At 43.3% G+C, this 21,082-nt stretch overlaps 2 protein-coding genes across 6 annotated transcripts in view; one reads left to right on the top strand and one right to left on the bottom strand.

Annotated features, from left to right (window-relative positions):
• itga8 (integrin, alpha 8) overlaps nt 1-4,160 on the top strand; it is a 43,745-nt gene extending 39,585 nt beyond the window's left edge. The window contains exons 26-30 of the mRNA XM_080897318.1: nt 1,172-1,288; nt 1,400-1,513; nt 1,630-1,731; nt 1,818-1,940; nt 2,028-4,160. Of these exons, the coding sequence (XP_080753444.1) occupies nt 1,172-1,288; nt 1,400-1,513; nt 1,630-1,731; nt 1,818-1,940; nt 2,028-2,117 (546 nt within the window). The 3' untranslated portion in view covers nt 2,118-4,160. The remainder of the gene's footprint in view (nt 1-1,171; nt 1,289-1,399; nt 1,514-1,629; nt 1,732-1,817; nt 1,941-2,027) is intronic.
• Nucleotides 4,161-5,829: 1,669 nt separating this feature from the next.
• On the bottom strand, nt 5,830-20,814 carry atxn1b (ataxin 1b). Of its 5 annotated transcripts, XM_080896255.1 has the most exons (4): nt 16,946-17,352; nt 16,667-16,796; nt 11,335-13,402; nt 5,830-9,757 (listed from the first exon to the last, which is right to left on the bottom strand). In XM_080896255.1, the coding sequence occupies exons 3-4, from the start codon at nt 13,138-13,140 to the stop codon at nt 9,062-9,064; spliced, it is 2,502 nt and encodes an 833-aa protein (XP_080752381.1). In that variant the 5' UTR covers nt 13,141-13,402; nt 16,667-16,796; nt 16,946-17,352; the 3' UTR covers nt 5,830-9,061. The 5 variants fall into 5 exon arrangements, with proteins under 5 accessions (XP_080752381.1, XP_080752383.1, XP_080752380.1 ...); XM_080896257.1 differs by lacking the exons at nt 16,667-16,796; nt 16,946-17,352 and adding an exon at nt 20,703-20,814; XM_080896254.1 differs by lacking the exon at nt 16,667-16,796.
• Nucleotides 20,815-21,082: the final 268 nt, after the last annotated feature.

Here is a 21,082-nt window from a genome sequence, read left to right as displayed (position 1 = left end):
CGTAGGATAATTGGAAAAGAAAACATGGAGTTATTTGAAAATGTGAATGTGTAATCATCTATGAAAACAGCAGCATGTGTCAGATCCTCTGAGGAGACTGATTACAGTAGTTACTTCTTTCACCTGACTGCGAAGTGTTATACCAAGATCGCACAAGCAAAGAGATTCACATAATGTTCTCCAAATTCCTTCTATGTAATTGGCGTCTCAACATCCGTGTTACTTACAGTCGGTAAATCAGTTATCCGTGCATCTGTGGCTTGTTTTCTGAGTGCCATCTCTGGGGCAGAGATGCTAATCACTGAGCTGCAGGAAGATAAAGACATACATGTTGTTGCTATCCTTTGCTTTCTTAGCTGATGTAAGAGTCATAGTAGTTTCATGTCCTGCACAACTGGTCCAGTTTTTAAAATGTTTAAATGTAATTATACAGTGAAGACAAACACCTAGAGGAGAAACCATTCTGGCTCTTTATCTGTAATCTCAGAGTTGTGACTTCAAGAGTCTCAGGTTGTTCGCTCGTGTCTGCTTTTCGCTGTTCTCAGCTTCATGGTATGACCAGGAAATTAAATCGTTTTCAACCCTTCAAAAGATCAGCGATGAGATTTCTTAACATTTTGCTTTTTTTATTCCTCTGCTGGAGGTTTTGCGTAATATTATTATGTCTTCTAAAACATCTTAGAAAATCCTAAAAAAGGCCGCAGTGAAACAACGAGTTTTAATAAGGTGTCTGGACTGACAGAATACACTAACACATGTTAGAGTACGATTAAATTGGCACTATAAACTGTAAGCACTGAAACAGACAGGGCAAGTTAATTTACAAGGTACCTTTCATACAAAAAGGCAGACAATTTTAGTTATGTAGCGCCAAGTTGCCTCAAGGCGCTTTATATTGTAAGGCAAAGACCGTACAATAATACAGACAAAACAGAGAAAATCCTAACAATCATATGGCACCCCGTGAGTAAGTGCTTTGGTGAGTGTGGGAAGAAAAAACTCCCTTTTAACAGGAAGAAACCTCCAGCAGAACCAGGCTCAGGAAGGGACAGCCATCTGCCGGGACCAGTTGGAGAATCATATATCAAATTTTCTTTTCTTTCAAATGTAAAATGATCATTTTTACTTGCTTGAACAATAAGCATTGATAACATTTCCCTGTTTGTTTCAGATCTCCACTCTCCAGGACACACCAGAATTACTGGGCTTCCTGAGGAACACCAGCAGTCCTCCTCACCGCCACAAACGATCTATCAGCACCGCTCAGGATTACAGCAATAAAACCTTGGTGAGCCAACTGTAAAGTCTCTAAAGAAAACAAACTAAGCCAAATGTTCATTAGCCATTCACAGGTGTTTGATATATTTCTTCTCCCTCCACCAACCCTCTCCTTATGCAGAACTGCACTAATGTCTCCTGTCTGAAGATAATGTGTGTGGTCGGCCGGTTGGATCGCGGGCAGAGTGCTGTGGTAAAGATCCGATCGCGACTCTGGGCGCACACTTTCCTGCAGGTCAGTTGATTTTTTTGTGTTAACTTTTTGTTTTACTTTAATCGCTCAACTCACTCAGCAGGAAGGTCTGATATGTAACACGCCACCTTTAAAATAATAACTTTTTTATCTTAAAGCGGCGTAATGACCCCTACATTCTCAACTCTACCGTGTCCTTTGCGGTCACATCGATGCCTTATCGCATCCAACCCGCCACGCTGCCTCAGCACAGAAGCGCGGTATGATAAAAAGCAATAAAAATGAGTCTTTATGCCAAGCTTCGAGAAATAAGGAAAAATTTATAGACAGTTTTTTTTCCCTGCAGATGGGGACTCTGGTGTTATGGGGGACTCCTGATGTATCATTCGCTGTTCCACTCTGGGTCATCATCTTGGCCATATTGCTGGGGCTGCTGGTCCTGGCCATCCTGACATTAGCCATGTGGAAGGTACATACATCATCCACTATCCTCAGAACTCCTTGTGGTAGTTTAATTATTAAAAACTCTACTAACTGGCTAATGTGATTCCCTCAGTGTGGTTTCTTTGACCGGGCGCGGCCACCTGCCGATGATGACATCTCTGACCAGGAGAAACTGACGTCTGATCAAACAGGTGATGCATAAGACGTGACAGCTGCTGGTTGTAAGACAGCGGTTTAGGAGGGATGCGCACCTTCTGAATGACTTAAATCAGATCTGGGATCTGTATTAGTCGGGACCGACATTCCTTGGCTCGAGGTCTCTCTGTGAATCAACCGAACTGAAAGGACAAACCGAAAACTGCAGCTCCACACAGACTGGGACCAAAGCAAAGTTGGACCAGCACACTTAACAAGCTCCATCACACACACGTCTTTTGTTTATAGATTGCGATGAAGCACCAGAACTGAAGACAGACTGGACTTTGTTACCAAAACAATGCTTTAAATGTGTTACTGCACATTTTTGTTTGAGTAACAGAGAAAGAGACTTTAGATCTATGCACAAGTGCTGTTGTGAGTGTGTGTATGTGTAAGTCGGTGTGTGTGCAGGTACTGTACATACGTGTCTAATAGGTGTCACTTGTGTCATTCAGTTATTGATGTCTATCACCACCAGATTTAATTTATCCAAGTTCACACCCACACACACATGAGATGCAGCCACATGCATAAACAGAAAAGGCACAAAGTTGAATTGTATATTTATGAATGTATGTGCAATAATTTGAGAGTTGTGTGATACTTAAGCTTGTTTACACTGGCATTATTTTTATTAGAGCTTAACGTTTCCATTGTTTGTGTGCATACTGTAATTGATTAATTGTGATATTATTGTTGCTGAATGGAGCGTTTCTTTAGACTGATTTAAGCCAACACGTAACAATCAAAAAGAGAGGAACAAAGCGATACCAGTAAGAACAAAATAACTTATTATTTTCTTATAGTGAGTATAGAATTTATCTTCGAGGAACAGGCCGCATATTCACGGCTGAAGCGCTGTCCTGATAATTAAAGTTTTGTCTGTCATGTTGGATGTTTAAAAAAAAAATAGCGGTTGACAAGACTTCAAAAACTTGCTGCAAAGCCACAGTCCGTATCAGAAACGCAACGCAGTCCGAGACAGAGATGGTGTACATTACTGCGTGCACTGTGTATTACTTAACAGTACATTTAATGTTTGTTAATTATCTGTATCCTGCACAGACATGGAGAACAAAGCAGTGAGAACATCAGCATTTCCCTCAATTAAAAACTAAAAGTTAACGTGTACGTTTGAGCTGCTTCCGATTTTTGTATCGCCTGGGAAGTTTTATTAGAATAAAGTGTTGCTTGATTACTGATTGATTGCTGAACTTCACATTGCCGTGTCCGCTTACAAGTTAAAGAAATAGTAAATGTATTTTCTGCAAAGTGCACAGAAAACCAGTAAAGAACTTTTTGTACATGATAGACTGTGTACAATAGCTTTGTGCCTTGTCAGAGGAGCAAGGTTAACGAGTTCATTTTCCAATATGACAGCCTCTGCAGTTCTTTACAAAGTTTTAAAGAAGTTTTGCACCCAAGGATAATAAATAAATTGGGTATTTCAGTCTGTGTTTAAGTCTACTGTCTCCAAATCAGAGGAAGGACTCTTGCTCCCCCAGGTGGTGGAGTGTAGAAGTGTCTGTGCAAAGAAACTATGTTATCTAAGGAAACACAGTGCCATCTCGTGCCGTGCATTTGCCATACACTTTCTGCATAGAGGATAATGATGGCATGTAAAGGGCTTTATAGTTCATCCATCCATTTTTTTAATACTCCGTTTATCCAATTCAACAGGGCGCATATAGACATTTGTTCTCACTCACGTTAACACCTACTATCAGTTTAGAATTGCTAATTAACCAAATGCATGCAAGTCTTTGGTCTGTGGGAGGAAGCCAGAGTACCTTAAGACAGCCCACAAAAGTGCGGGGAGAACATGCAAGCAACTCCCTCTTTATAGTTAATTTACAGTTATTTACAACACTCTGTGTCAGAGGTGTCCAACATAAGGTCCAGGGGCCTGCGGGGTGGCTTTGGTAAAAGTGGAGGAAGGCATAAACTTTGGATATTTAAATGTATTTTCATACATTTTGCATCGTCCTTTCTGAAGACCTCACCTATGGCCTCTCATACTGAACCAAGTAAATAAGTAATAAATAAACAATTAAATTATAGAAAGTTTCTGTTTTGTTCCTTTATCTAATATAGAAATGTGTGTTTTTACAGTGGCTTTAAAAAAATAAATTTCTGTCATTTTCCATGTTTATTTCTTACAGTTTAAGGCCAAAAAGCCGTACTGAGAGACTTCTTTCATTTACTACAGCAGCATTTCTTTATCACGTAGAAAGATAAAGATTTAAGTGGGTGTGGCTAAGAATGTAAAACTAGTTTGATGTACAGACACTCTGTATACAGTTTATTTTTCCAAAGCTGATTTCTTCATTGAAGTTCCTTACCTTGAAGAGGAAAACATCTGTTGAGAGTAGCGTTGCTCCTTGGAGTTTCTCCATTAAGGAGCAGCTATTTCAAATTTAATACACACTACAAGTTCTCGGTTTTCAGGACACGAAGATGTTCCTGATAAAATATCCTGCAAGAGGTAAATCTGCTCATTTAATATGAATGTGTGCATGTTCTCAATATGAACTGAGACTTAATGGGCACCACACTAAATCCACACTATTTAGTGTTTTATGAGAAAGAAACGAAATGGGATTGTGTTATTTAGCAAAGATTTCGGCAATCACAATCTTCAAAGAGCTTCTCTGCAGCGCTGTGACTGCTATTCAGAATACGAAAGATCGTTGTCAGAAATATCAAAGCAGGAGAGTGGAAGCGAAGGCGTTATCGGATATCTCTCGAGTGGAAACATTTATCATATTCTCACAGATGGTAAGCCTCATTTGAACATGAAAACACAGCTGACGGACCCTTTCCTTCTACCTCTGTCACTCACAAACACAAAAACACCCCCTCCCCACCTTCACCCTTACAATACGGTAAGCAAGGACATCTTGTGGAAAGGAAACATGAAAAGACACGTGCTGCATTTATTCTTTATCATCTCTTTATTTCTTTGAATATATTTGATCAAATGTAAAATCAAACATTTGGAGTAAAGATTTAACAGTTTTCTGACTAGCAAATATCAACACCATCAAAATAAAGGAACATTATTGATACTTACTATATAATGTACGCATATAGGACATACTCTATCTTAGCTAAGATTTATCCAAACAGACCCAAATTACAAAAAATTTTTTTTTTTTTTTTTTTTATTTTAGTCTTTGACTCCCGTTATTTCCTGGGTTTTTGAGCTGGTGCAAAAAGAAAATATCTTAGGTGAAGCGGTATCTTGTATCCTTGTCAAATAAATGATGAAGTATTTATAGAAATAAAATGTCACTTTAAAGGTCTGTACATGGGGATCAGTGTTTTTCCTCTCCACTGGCAACAAGGTCATACCAACGTTAGAATGGAAGACTTTGGCTATTTACAAATCGCTGAGATGTTGTACAGGTAGCGTACAATTCCTCCCAGACATGCTGTACATTACTTGTGTTTATCAGTTACGCTTTCACCCCTCCCCACGCACACACACACGCGCACACACACACCCATATGTCAAAGTGCAATTCCATAGATCACCACAATGCAGCACCTATATGCCATATTCAACATTGTACAGAACAGCTGTGAAAATTACATATTCTAAGGGGCCCATCTTTAGAATATAAATTAGAGTTAAAGGGGTTGGATCTATATTATTACTAAACCTTTCCAACAGTGTGATATAGACCTACTTCACAGCAGCCATTCTGGCATGAATTAGCTGGAAAACGCAGGAGTTATTATTGACATTAATGAACCATCTGTTCTGTTTAGGTGCGGCGTTATAATTCATGTGATTTCTGCGTTTACGTGTCATTTTGTGTCATAATGGCTGCTGTGGGGGGAAACCAATGGTCTTGAACTTGCAGTAAAGCGCTTACACGTGTGGTTACAAGTGCAGACCAACCTTTCAAGTACAAACTCCGCCCCCGTTAGTGTGGTGATGTCCACCTTTATTTACCTTTATTAATACACACCATTTAATTCACAGCACGCACAGCTGAGTAGAGGACTGACTAACAACAATAACTGTGTGACTCTGCAGGGCTTTTGACGTTAAGACTGGTAACATGTTTCTCTTATTGTCAACAAAAACACGTGAAAAAAACATGACGATTCGTAATCAAAGGAAATCGTGACTAACATTCAAAAGTGGAGCTTCATAGCATGGGTTTCCGTGGCCGAGCAGCTCCTGTAGGTCCAATGTGCAGTGGTCTGGTACTTTTGTCCATATGGTTCAGTTCCTAATTTATGTCCAATGAAATATAAACTATGATTTAGCTTTAACACCAACTATTCAGTAGAAATGAGTATAGTTTGATGCCACAGACAGGGGGCAGCGAAGAGATTTGTTGACAATAAGAAAAAGTTTAAAAAAAAAACTTTTTTCCTTTAAACATTAACTTGACATTTCAAATATGTTTTTCCTGTGTCATGGAGTCCTTACAGTTGAAAAATAATTTGCTTTAGGAAAATACAAACATGGGCCAGGCTAGGAAAAGGAAATGGATCAAACAGGAGCTCTGCTTTGTAACAGTGAGTAGGATATAAGACCACGTAGCTTTGGAGAACAGTCACTGGGCAGTGTTTAGCCTGAGCAGTCAAACACAAACAGAACAGTCTGGTTACTTGGGTTTACAATAAACCCCTTTTAGGAGTTCAATGGCTATTATGAGAAACTGCAGTCCATATTCACACATACTGTAACGTTGCAGTGTGCAAATCAAACTACGTCTGAGGAGGCCCTAATTATGAAGATGTATAGCACATTCATTGACATTTGATCAATACCAGAAGTGACGGAAACGATAGGACCACTTGGTTTTGGTGCATTAATGGAATGATTGAAGAAGGAGGTGCCGTGGCACATACAGTACATAGGCTACATAAGGGTTAAATACACACTGTACACTTTCTAGATTACAATGCACTGTACATGATCAACACTAGCTGGCTAGTTAACTCTGCATTTCTCTCTTTCTTTCTCTGAATAGTAGCTCTATAAATCATCAAAAATAAAGTTTACCCAATGTGTGTTTACATTCCCTGCTCCGCTATATAATGCTTTCTCTCTCTCTCTCTCAGTGATAAACCTTTAGGACATGCGATGCGATGAAAAACAGTCAGTTATTCTCATAATATCTCATAGTAGCTGAGTAGGAGGGACACCGCCACCACACTCCATTCGGACGCTTCATCAAAGTGCTGCTGTCAAAACACACATGTACACATGACTGTGGACAAACAACATTGTTTCAGGCCGTACACACACTCACACACACAGCATACACTGGCTGCTCACATGCACACAGACATATATTGTTCCTGAGTATGAATTGTAGGATATTTCTTTAGGAAAGAAATAACATGTCCACTAATCTACTGTCAGAAAGTAAAGTTTGCTGTTTTAATCGGAACAGCAGTGCTCTGAAATACATGTATGGGCTTAAGAAAGGCACACCGCCTTTAAGGTTTTTTAACAGAAAAACCCAAAGAACCATGTGCTGCTGTGAACTACATACATACTATAGATCTAAGGCCATAGATTCTGTAATGAAAGCAAGCTCACTGCAATAATAAGAGAGCCACAGAGCTGTTCAGCATCGTTCAGTTTAATATTGTGCAGTTGTGGCCTGCAACATACTCTCTACACTCTTACTGGCAGCTGATTTCAGTTAGCTTGTACTCGTCCAGCACCAAACAGCAGACAAGCATCTCAGCAACTAGCTGGTGATGCAGAGATTAGCAAGCGCCAGATATACTCTTCAGGAAGTGGTTACAAAAAAAAGCTAAAAAGTATGATAAAGTGGACTTAACGTCTTCCTGGCTGTCTGAAAAACACCCCAAATGAATGTTGCTCTGTGTCTTCCGGGTGCCTCATTAGTTAATGCAGTTAGCCAGCTATGTTTTGCATTGCAGTATTAGGGCTCAATCCACACAGGAATTAGCTGAAACTTGAATTATCTCTGTTTGTATGGATCTGAAACACTGTACACAGCAGCCACAGCTAACGACAGATGTAATTTAGTGAAGCACGCAATCGCTGAAAGTATGAGACTAAAACTCAAGGTCAAGGTATTGAGGCAAAGTCAACAAAGGAACTTTACCAGAGGAATGCATCTATGTGCAGCTGCCGTCACCTTATCTTGTGAGTGGCATGGCAAACGCGAGTCAGTACTGAGGACAGACTGAGTGGTTTACATTCAGGCCTTATCAGTCTTGATTTACAGGTTAACAACTGAGCTCATAGCTTCCAGCAACATGTACGCTTTAATCCTGTGGTCTGTTTAACAGACATGGGAAAAAAAAAAATCACACACACAGAGACCAACGCTCAGGCACAAACAGTCAGTGACGCACACACACATACACAGACAAGGCCACCTGCAGTAGCATATGGATTTGTAACGGCATGAAAAAAAAAAACCAACTAAAACTCAGAGTTTATCGTTGTTATGACTGAGCATTCTCATCAAAACATCAGAAGGTCTCTCTTCGACTCCCTTGCACCACAACACACCAAATTAACAGTGAATCACAACCAAACTTTCTAAACACTGACGTCAGGGTTTGTGCTTGCTCTTGTTAAATGGTTAACTGACCTGCATCCACCATGTTTAAAGTCCATCTCCAACGGAGAGCCAGCTTATGATATGTGACACGCAAACCAAATGACTCTCAGATGTGTGCCAGCCATTCGTACTCAACATTCACTCTGCATTCATTTTTGCTTTCAGCATTGATTGCACTGATCTTGTGTGTGATACCACTTATGAAGGTACTCCGCTGTCCTTAATTATATGTATCAGACTTGTATGAAAGAAAAGAAAACATGTAAATACTGCGTAAACTTAGTCTTATATTACAGTAGTCTGGATAGAGAGAAACAAGAAGGAGGTTGGGGGTGGGGACTAAACACAACGCATCTTGCAGGTGTTTAAAATTCTCTCAACAGTCTACTCTTTTGTTCAAGCATCTTTCACTCCCTGTACGTGAATGGCCCTCTATGCTGATTTTGACCTCGTGAGGAAGGAAGGAAGGTTTGGGCAGAGTCACGGGAGGCTCGTCCTCAGCTCTCTCAGTCTGGTCTCGCTCCGGTGCTGACCAGCGTCTCTTGCGGACTGCAGGTCTCTCTGTCTCACTGCATTGTTGTTTAGACAGAGTAGACATGTCTGTTTTCACTGATTCCTGTCTTATGTCTCCAGTCCCAGAGATTGCCAGCACAGGTCCAGCTCTGTAGATCCCTTCTGCCTGTCCTGGAAGTATTCCCAATCCTGCTGGTAGCTCTACTCCTGGTCCCGGACCAGTGGCCTGCTGCCTCTCCAGTCTGTCTCCATTGGAAGCCTTCATGAGAAGACCGTTGTTACTGCCCACAGAGTTTGCACTCATACTGTTCCTTAGATTGGGATCCATGTTGTGACAGGAGTCAGAGAGGTGGCCAGGCTTTAGCTTTTTCCCCAAAGCTGAGCTGTCTGTTAGAGAACCATTCCTCATGCCACGGAGGGTCAGAGACACACACACATCCCCCACACAGAGCTTAGCACAGGACAGCTCAAACAACTGTGTGGTCCGGTCAGGGCAGCACGATGACCAGCCCTGGCCAAAGACAAAGAAAGGATACTCCACCAGCACCTCCACACACACCTGGACAGGAGAACAAGCACAACAGAGTCAGTCAAATTTCTGCAAAAGACACACAGAAAACCTTTAACCATCTATGCATCCACCTCAATGATCCATCTATATTCTGGACTGCTTATCCAACTTAAAGTTGCAAGGGGACCGGAGTCTATTTTTTCTGTCCTGGAGTGAGAGGTGGGACATACCTCGGACAGGTCGCTAGTCCACCACAGGAAAACAAAAACCATCGTAAGCCAAATACATACAGCATGTTAATAATAAAAGAAAAGTAGAAAAAACACCAAAAAAATAGTTTAAAGTGGGTGGATTCTATTTTTGCTTCAGTGTCAGGGTCCCCGTAAGGTGGATGGTAGCTCACTGTCAAACTGTCACTGCTTACTGGGCCAGCTGGATTGAAGTGAGCCCCAAGAGCAGCAAATAATTCACTTAAGAAAGAGACAAAGGCAAAAGAAATTGGGGGAAAAAATTGAGTCATAGGGACCTGGAGTTGAAATGCTTACCTTACAATTAAAAAAAACAATTAAAAAACAACTGAAAAACGAATGCTTGATTGCCTAAGTCAACGGCATTGGTAGATTTGCACCGGTAATGAAACATGACAAAGTTGTGTTTAGTGTGTGTTAATGATGCATAAACATCAGCTGTTCACTCTATAATATATTTAACATAAATCCATACTTAATGAACAACTAAAAAGAGTACAGTGATGCCACATCTACTGTATGATTCGCTTGTCTGCTTTTTTTTTTTCCTTTCCCTTCTTCCCACAGCCAGTCGAGGCAGATGGCAGGCCCTCCATGAGGAGGGGAGTTTTTCATCCCCACTGTACCCAAGTGCTTGCTCACAGATCTAAAGCACCTTTGAGGTGACTGTTGTTGTGATTTGGCACAATATAAATAAAACTGAACTGAATTGACTGAAATAAAAAGTGTTTGTTTGTTTTTTTAAAGTGTCAAAATCTGAGCAGCAGTGACATTTTTCAATATAATGTATTTTAATATACACACACACACACACACACACACACATATATATATATATATATATATATATATTCCACTTGAGCATGGATTTCTATGTTAGATTTTATTTATTTATTTTAGCTGTGGTGTCGTTTGTTGACCTTAATACTCTAGAATCAGTCAGGCTGAAGTCCATATGGCTTTTAAAACAACTGTAACATGCCCAGATTCACCCATCTATAAAAGTAATGACTTTTAGCCTTTCAAATATAGTGCTGTGTTGTGTAAAATCTATTTTTAGCATCTGTTCTAAAACAGCGAGTTAGAGGTTTGGAAAATAAAGATGCGCAGCATGAAGAGTGTTTTTAATTTAAATTTAATTCATTTCTAAATTATGGATGAATTTTGAAACACTGCAGCTTAAAGTACTTTGCTGCTTTAAGCAAAAGTGGATTGTTACAGAAATGCTGTCAACGATTTCATGATTTCATTGTTTGGAAGCAATACAGATTTTTGCTGCCAATGTATCTTTTGAGATTTTCACCAGGGGGTGCCAAAGACTAGAGATTGCAAAGACTCTTAAAAAATAAACAATAAAATGAATGTGACATCATTTACCTGGGCTTTGAGCTCTCCTACAGAAAACTGTATAACCACAGCATTAGGACTTTGACCATTGTCAATACGCTCCACGGTGCTGGAGTCAATCTTGAGCTCGCTGCTAATCTCAGCGCTTTGGATGAAGTCCTCTGTCTTGAGGTCCTCCACACGCTTCAGCTCTCCATCGGCCAGCTGGATGATGGAGCCCCGCATGAAGAAAGGAGGAAGCGCCACAGGAGAGGAGGAAGCGGAAACCGAGGGGGAGGCCTGGATGGCAGCAGGGACAGAAGCGGGAACCGGAGTGGGAGTCGGGGAGGGAGTAGCCACCACTGCAGGAATCGGGTTTGAAGGCAGTACTGACAATGCTGGAGCCTGAGCAACTGCGTTGGGTGGTTGATTTCCATCTGGCCCTAGTGCCTCACACTTGGACAGGGCTGTGGCCAGATAGGCATGAGGCATGGCGGTGGATATCTGAGGGGTAGTAGTGGAGGTGAGGGCACTTACAGTACGACTAACCTCCATTTCTGTGCAGTTATTGGAACTGCTGACTGGAATGAGAAGGGACTGACCACTCGGGATGACCAGGTGCGGAGGCAGTGCTGCGTGGTAGCTGACAGTATGCTGGTTTGCACTTGTGATATAGCCAATGATCGGTGCCTGTGTGGAAGAGTAGAGACTGGCTGGCATCTCATCAGGGGGTAGAGTGGTCTGGATGACAGTATGTGGAGCAACAGACTTCACCACTTCTGACGAAGAAAAGGAGGCAAAAGACGAAGGTCTGGACACTGGCTTTCCCAAGCAAATCCCTCCTTTCTCAGTCTGGACTAAAGAGATCTTATTTGAGCCAGTTTCGTGCTCAACTCCATGGTTGGGCTGGGCCACAAGCACCAAAGAGGTCTGGAGTCCTGCAGGGTTTTGGCCATAGTCAGCAGGTAGGAGGATATGTCTGGCCTCATAACTCTGCACCTGCTGATGGTTTGCTGGCTGACTAGTGGCTTTTGCCTGTTTGGCTGCTTCCCCTTCCCCATTCAGCACAGCCTTAGCGTGCCCTTCTGGTTTCTTTCCAGCAGAACCATCTGCATACTGGACCACGAGCTGGGAAGGAGCAAGCGTAAGCGTCTGGGGGAGGACGGCTGTGTGAGGGTGGAGCTGAAGTTGGGCCGTAGGTGAGGCGACGGCATTTCCGCTGACAGTCAGAGGTGCTCTGCTGTCCAGGTGGATGTACTGGCTGGTGACTTGAGGAGAGCTTGGGAGTGACACGGGGGCCAGTTCAGTGGGGGAGAGGCCTATTTGAAACTGCTGCTCCCCTTTGGTGTTGGGCGAGATAAGGGCAGTGGTGTAACCATCCAGCTGGGGACGCTGTCCGACTATGGTCGAGCTGTTTTGCACAGTATTAGCATTTGTTGAAATAATATGAGAGGATATGTATCCTGCATAGGGCCCAGAGCTGATGAACTGAACATTGGGTCCCAGTTGAGCAAACTGGATTGTTCCAGCTTGCTGGGGTAGAGCTGCGGGGTAAACTGCAGGCAGAGAGGCCAAGGGTAGGGCAGATATAGGTGTGGCTGAAGAAGGAATAGAAGTAGAGGGAGAAGAGGAGGAAGCAGAGGAGATGGGACATCTAGGGCTATCTACTTCCCTGGATTTGCAGCGTTCACTGGCTACACTGGCCAGCCATGCTAGGTTTTCTGTGTGGGGACTATCAGACGCAACTGCAGCAGGTGGTGTTGCTGTTGCTACTACCACTGGCCTCTGCTCCATAGCCAGGATCTCACGCTTCTTAGGAGGAAGGCATCCATTGCTTCGCTCTTGGTTAGATTTCATTGTGCCGCTGCAGTTTTAATATTCCCTGGCACTGCTTCTAGGTCCCTCTGAGGCTACTTTCTCTCTATCTCACCTCCCCTCAGTGGTTATATGCAGGGCCAGCCTCTCTGGGCTTGGTGACTCTGCCTCTGTTGTTTGTTTTCACTGTTCAGGGTCTCACACCGGAGAAGACGGAGCCATTCCTGCTCACAAAATGAGCCCCAAAGACTTCATGAGGAATCATCTCTGATCGAGCCGCCTCTTCCACAATGTCAATGGGAATCTGAAGGCAGAGAGAAGCTAACGTCAGCATTTGTGCTAAACAAATAAACTGAAATTAGAATTAAATCTCATTCGTCTAATGGCACTGTAGAAATATCCCAGTCTGCTCAGGCAGCGATTATTAAACATATTTTCAAAATGCTCTGCAGAGGTGGAAACAAGAAAAACAAAACCACTACCCCCTTGCTTCCATGTTTGTGAAGCTGCTGCTCCATGTTTTGCCACTAGGTGGTAGCTGGTGTAAGCATTGCAGGTAATTCGTGTCGGTCTATGTGCTTGAACACAACACGTAGTGCAGTCTGTGTAGGCTACATGACGCTCTGTGAGTAGACTCCAAATACTATCTGCAAGGATCTACAAAGACTCGTCAGTCATAGTTCAACCCTCAGCCTGCCTTTCCACGAGCAATACACAGGAAAATACAGTGCAATGCTGTGTGTCACCATTTGCATAATGTGGAAAGGGTTTCTCATGTTTTCACCAGGCAGGAGTTTTCAGAACTGCCGTGTTTTCGTGTCTGTGTGCAGTCTCATGTGCACTGCTATTGGCTGTTATCTTGCTCCAGGGTCTAGTGTAAGAAAGCAGGGCAGAGTGAAGGGATAGCAGCACACAGAGAAACAGCCCCAGAGGACCATATGTTTTTGTCTTTACTTTAAGAGTCTAAGACCTTGGCATCATGAGTACTTTAGAAAATGAAGCAAAAACAATATGCACACAAGATTTCAACAATTTGAAAACTGATTGTATTACATTCTGCAAGATCCTTGATTTTTTTTTTTCATCTATACCTTATTTATAAAGGGTATCAAAGTTCAATGTAATACAGGACGGAAAGCAAACAATGAATGAGTTTGGTAACAGCCCGGTTTAGCAAGAGGCAGAGTGAAAGCTGAGTTAAATGAGAAGTGAAACAATGTGTTTATTCACAGGAATAGGGAGGAAAGTTTGATGTGTAGGGGGTCGGTTAGTTAGTAGCTAGTGGAAGGTTCAGTTTAGATTCAGGCATCTGTACTCGCAGATATGATATCTGTAAAACATGCACATAGAGGGAAATGCAAATTCCATAAATTCAAACCACAATAACATGCAGTATTTTGGCTCATATTCTGTGTTTCTTTTATTTCTTTTACTGAGAGATTGTTTTTTTTCTTCAGGCTTATCTCTGGGTCAATGCACAAGACTCTGAGTTGTTCATTAGCCAGAGGAATGACTGAAATGGACTATATGACACACACATCCATCCATCCATTCGTTTTCTCTTCCTCCATTCCTTTCATAGAAGCTCCACTATTGGAAAATGCTAAAGTGTATTTTCATCTTACGGCCGAGGTTTACTACAGCAGGCAACCACAGACATGTTACATAAAAACAGAAGGAAGAAAAAAAGGGGGGAAAAATGCACAGAAGACGATCTTGGTCCCTTTTTTACTCAAACACATCTACCCCTGACACCAGCTTTGGCAAGGTCACTGTCTCGAAAAGCAGCAACAACCCCTGTGCAATTTATCTAGCCTTGCAGACAAGTAGAGCCACCAGATGTAACAAAGGGGGGGGGGAAACAGCAGAGATAGAAACAGAAGCAGAAAAAGAAAGAAGGAGAATGAGGGGGAGGAGAAGGAGAAATGCAAAGCAAAACGACAGGATGTGGAAGGAGGCGAGGGAGCGAGAGGAGAGACAAAAGAAGATTAGGAATTGGGAAGAAGGAGGAATAATAGGGAATGAGAAGGAGACAGAGAACGCTGCTTCTCCTGACCCACATTGAGCAGCGCCTGCAGCATCAGAGCGCCATTGCCCCCGCCTCGCTGAGAGATCCCCCATCGGCGACGCAGCCGCCGCTATAGTCTGAGAGACACTGTGCGGCATCGCTCGGCGGCAACAACCCCACCTCAGCAACACCGTGTCAACACCGTAATGACATCACATCTGAAGCACAAGGACCTCCTATCATCACAGCAGCACTGGAAGACAAAGCCAGCACGCTTTGATTCTCAAACGCCACAAAAACACAGCATCAGTGTCAACAGACTAAAACAGGAAGCTGTCTCTCCTTTCCTGGACACAGTACTCGCTATACACAGTTACACATACACACACGCGCATACGGCTCAGCAGCCAAAACCTCTCTAGATTTTCCACCATCAGCCTATTATTAGAACACTGACACCAACAAACATAAGGCCTACGCGATACTATGGAGAACAAAGGCGAGCTTTCAAGATGTGAGTGTCACACCGAGCCACGCAGCACGGGATCCCCGAGTCAGTCTCCCGGACCGGGACGGACACCTTTAAGACATGCATGGAGGGATGACAACAGAGGGAGAGAGAGAGGGTGGACAGAACTGTCTCTGTTCCACTCATCACACTGATGCTTTTCAGCTCAGACTGAGTGATGGAGCCACCCTTTCCCTTTTTTTTCATACTCCCACACACACTCACAAAAAGCTACATAAACCACAGAAATAGGTTTGTGCAGCGGTGTGTGTCCGGATGAGGTGATTTCATTCAGCCTCTTCTGTGTGCTGTCTCCAGGTGAGAGGCCCCCCCGAGCAGACTTACATCTCCTCTCTTATGCAGCAGTTGCCAGCTCTTCCAGTCCCCCCGCCTCTTAACTTCCTCCGCCAGAGCTCCGAGTCTTCTCCTAGACCTACTATTTACTCCTTGCATTGATCACAGCTTCATAGCAGCAGCATTACTCTGGAGTCAGATTATGCAGAGAGGCACTGACATTATTTGATGACAATATCTTTTAGATCTAGGCAAATATTTACACAGAAAGCTAGTGCAATGACCCCGGGGTGATGAACCTGTTGTCAAGACTATACATCATGGCTCACCTGCTAGAGCAGACACAGACAGTTAGTGAATACCCTGCACAGCAAATGGCTATATATAGAAAACAAAAACATCATTATCAATCTGAGCTCTGGCATGAAACAGAAAGGGGAGGTATTGTGGAAGACAATGTGTGCCTCGGTTTTATGATTTGCTGCACGCAAATAGGACCTCACTTCACCTACTGCTGCTTCAAGCACAGGGGAAAAAAATCAATACAGCGTACTGCTTTTTCTAATATTCAAAAGAGCCATTTTACTGTCCGCTTCTCTGTACAACAGTGCCGCCTGTGCCTTTAAGAGGCGGACTTAACTGTGTGGCAGACTAAAGCAGACAGTAAGAACAGGCACTGGGGTTCAGGCTGTTTGTCTTCACAATGACTCCAGAGTTCTGCATCACGGCTTGACACACAGCAGACGGTTCATGCATACATGCGTCCCCTTCTCAGCGAGAACCCCTGCAAACGAGCGTGGTCACTGCTGTTCAGTCCCAGCGGCTGGTTGTGACTGTGGTCAGATCAGTGGGACTGATGCTGTGGCTGTAGCTGTAGCCTCTGGGGGGCTTAAGGATGACAGTGAGAGCGCATGAGTGTAGTAGCAGGGCAGAAAATACTACTATGCCAGAAATCAAGAAGAAAAGAGAGACACCCCCCCCCCCCTCCTCCTCCCTCCTCCTCCTCTCCTCTGTTTAAAGTACTAAGAATAGCTCACCAGTCTCACCACAGCCACTGCTTGCAGAGCATGTCCGAGGATTCTTCCTGCCTGTCAGCGCGTGTGCGTCTGTGTTAGAGAAGTGTTTCCTAGTAGGACTCCTCTTCCCGTTTCTCTCCTTTGTGCTGCTCTCCTCTCCTGGAGCCTGTGCTGTAAAGCTGCTCCTGTTCTGCCTCCTTCTCGTTCCCCCTCTCTCTCTGTCTCTGCCTCTGAATTCCGGTTTTTGGAGGGTATGCTGCCCCTGCAACGAGCTGACGGTAAAGGAAGTTCCCCACTTCTAGAGCTCACACCAAGACCTACGTGCAAGGCTGCTCTAACGTGTGTTATGCAAGGCCACCAGACCGCCAGCTCCCTCTCTGCTTGGTTGCTTCTCTCTCTCTCTCTCGCTTTCTCTCTCTCTCACTCAGTGTGTGTTTCTGCCTCTCTCCCTCTCCCTCTCCCTCCCTCCTCTTTCTTTCTCTCGCAGTACTCCACTGACACAGCTCCTCCCCCAGCCAGCCTCATCAGCCGCATCAGGTATTCATTCAAAAAAACACACTCTACTTGGCTCAGCGCCCAGACTACGCTCACACAGAGAGAGAGCGAGAGCAGGGAGGGGGAGGGCGCAACAGACGGAGGGCGAGGGAGGGAGAGCTGGAGATTCAGAAAGGGTTTGCACAGGCAGATACTGCATGGATGAGAACAACCGTGGGATATTAATGTTGCAAACATACATGCAGACACACACAAGCCAGGGGAGGATTGTGGTGCTCAGTACACTAAAGCTTTGTTAATGCTCCGCCTTGCACTTTTTCATTTTCATATGCATTTTTCCTCTTGTAGAGCCAAATCTCCTAATCTGCCCTATGAGCTGGTCTACAGTTTACTTTCTCAGCCTTTATTCAGCTGCAAAATGGCTCAGAGTACACCCACCATAGGTCTCCCCAGGACTCCCCAAAGATATTTCCCTTGGTGCAGGCAGGGAGGGCCAGTTGGCACCGGGGCCCTCCTCAAGGCTTCCTGCATATCCTGTGCAGTTCACAACAGAAAGACAAGGAGGCACTCAGCACCAGACCAGCCAGCTTCCTGGGCCTCTGTAGGTGAGGCAAGCAGGGGAGGCTCTTAGAGGATGCTGAATGAGGGGGAAAAAACAGGCTATAGAATACAGCAAATCATTTCTACTGCATCAATAAGCCCAGTATTACACAGGCAAAATCACAAATATATATATATATTATGTTATAGTTAGGGCTGGATCAGGTGACCCTGAATTCTCCCTTACTTAGCCTGCAATAGGCCTTGGCCTGCAAGGGCTTCCTATGATACACTGAGTGTCTCTTCTTCACTCACGTTTTTTCGCACATTGTGTTTTTACACACCACTCTTTCATCATTAGTTATTACTCATCTCTGGCTCTCTTCCACAGTGTATCTTCTCTCCTCTCTTCTTCCCCTTATACAGATAAGATAAGATAAGATAAGATAAGATAAGATAAGATAAGATAAGATAAGATAAGATAAGATAAGATAAGATAAGATAAGATAAGATAAGATAAGATAAGATAAGATAAGATAGAACTTTATTAATCCCTCGGGTGGGTTCCTCTGGGAAATTCGTTTTCCAAAAGCACAGCACCGACAGAAGTTACAGTTACAGAATATTATACACACACACACACACACACACACACACACACACACACACACACACACACACACACACACACACACACACACACACACACACATATAAATACAGAGACAAATATAAATAAAATATACGAAGGGAATTGCACATTTCAAGTATTGAGGTCTATTGCACCATTGACTATTTACAAAAAGTATTGCACAAGGTATTGCACAGTGAGGTGAAGAGGCACTACAGCTTTGTTGTTTCCCCCTCCTTTGTCCTCCTGTTTCCCCTCCCTCTCCCCTCCAGAGAGGAGTTAAACAGTTTGATGGCGTGTGGGACAAAGGAGTTTTTAAGTCTGTTAGTTCTTGTCTTGGGGAGAAGCAACCTGTCACTGAACAGACTCTTCTGGTTGTTAATGGCCGTGTGCAGAGGATGCCCAGCATTGTTCATAATGTCCAGCAGTTTTTTTAGTGTCCTTTTCTCTGCCAGTGTCACCAGAGTGTCCAGCTTCATGCCGACCACAGAGCTAGCCTTCCTGATCAGTTTCTCCAGCCTGCATGAGTCCTTCTTATATAGAACTTATACAGAACCAATGGTGGCAGATGGCTGCCCCTCTCTGAGCCCAATTCTGCTGGAGGTTTCTTCCTGTTAAAAGGGAGTTTTTTCTTCCCACTGTCACCAAGTGCTTCCTCATAGGGCGTCACTTGATTGTAGGTCAGGAGTTCAAATCCTAACCAGGGCTTGTGGCATCTGGCAAGGCCCCCCAAGTCTACCTCGGTACAATCAAGAAGAATATGACTGAACACAGCTGCACGTGTTAAGGAACCAGGACATTCTGATGAGAAGTGAGCTAGTGGAACAAGAAGGCATCACAACCGATGAGAATAGGGAACTGTTGGAATGCTACTGCAAATGTAATCCCAGTGTTACAGATATTTGCAATCCCAGTGTTGCAGGAAAAGGATGTGGGACCTATGAATATATATATGTATAAAGTTGTAATTTTTGTGTTGCATGGGTGAAACCATAAATGCATACTTTTCCATGTAGACATTAAACCCTAATATATTGCCAGAAGCTTCAGCGAGCTGGAAGACAGAGATACAAATGACCACAGGCATGCAGAAGCACATGCCAAATGTACAAACTGAAGCTGTGTTTTTCCAGCTGTTGAACCTGAGAGAAAAAGAAAATAAACTTGCAGTGTGTCTTTCTTGCCAAAGGGGTACAGCCTCATCTTCCTACAATGACTGATATTACTACCAAGACGCTGCCAAGCCAATGTAAACCTCAGGACCAACACTATCCCCACAGAAAGGGAACCGAAACCGCTGTGAAACAAGCATCAACAACAAACAGAGGTTTGCACTGCCATAAAATGGCTCACTGTAAACTGAAAGTCAGAATTAATGTCAGACAAGTGATCTGACACGCTGCCTTCCGAGAATTCACAAATCCAGCTTAAGTTGCATGGGGTGAAATAAATGTGCAGTGTATAGAGGAGATCACATCAAGCGTGAAGTCGCATAAAGACAGAGCTTTCAAATGTGTCTGGCTGTTTGTATCTCGATCAAAGGCTTCCTTGCATTAGTATGTCGGGAAAGCTTTCACCACAGATCAGAATATTGAGTCCCTGTTGACATCTTCACAGACACTGAATAATATCGGATGCTGATTATTGTGGTCCAACCCGATATGTTTGTTTTGCTAGCCTAGCTGCACAGTCTAAGCAACATTTCTCAGTATGGTGCACACATAATGAGAGTGAGTGCATGAAACCAAATGTTTACACTGTAGTAGTGCAGTAGCGACAGTACTAGTCCTGGAGTACTTGCACTAGTAATAGATAGTGATTTTAGCAGCAGCATATCATCGTTCTAACAAAATAAACAACGTACCCTTTCATTTGTAAACACACACATGTTCCTATACACTGAGTCTACGCTCTCTCCTACTCACGCACTCAGTAGTTTTCAGCGAGGGAAAAAAAACCGTGAAAACTCAAGTGGGTTCCACTTGCTGTGGGCAATAACGCTGTATGACCTTCACTCCAAAGCCAAACATGTCCAAGTACCAATTTAAGTTCTGGGGCAACTCTTTCAAGGTTGAGCTTTAAATGTAAAGAGATGCATCATATTAGGCCTACCTTGAACCTGGTGGGTGTCGAAGAAACAATTATCCAAGCATCATTACCCGCATTCTGTCCTGCATCCACACCACTTACCGGGCATAAGTGAGCATCCACTACTGCGGAAGGCATGTCCAGACATGCAAAAGCGCTTCTACTACACACAACTAAGGGGAAGCCTGCACGATGCAAATGGTCACATGATTTGGGAAACGAAATGTATTTTTGTTTGTTTGTTTGTTTGTTTGTTTGTTTGTTTGTTTGTTTGTTTGTTTGTTTTTCCATAGTGAGTTGTTTTTGTAGCCATTAGGTCATTTATCGTTTCTCAAAATGTTCCCCAGAACATCTGTCCAAAGCAGGTATAGGTGTTCCACACAATAAGTCACACTCAGATAAAC

The sequence above is a fragment of the Rhamphochromis sp. 'chilingali' genome, assembly GCF_963969265.1.
Source record: "Rhamphochromis sp. 'chilingali' genome assembly, chromosome: 11".
NCBI lineage: Eukaryota > Metazoa > Chordata > Actinopteri > Cichliformes > Cichlidae > Rhamphochromis > Rhamphochromis sp. 'chilingali'.
Note: the sequence above shows the minus strand (reverse complement) of the source record. Positions and strands in the feature narration are given on the sequence as shown.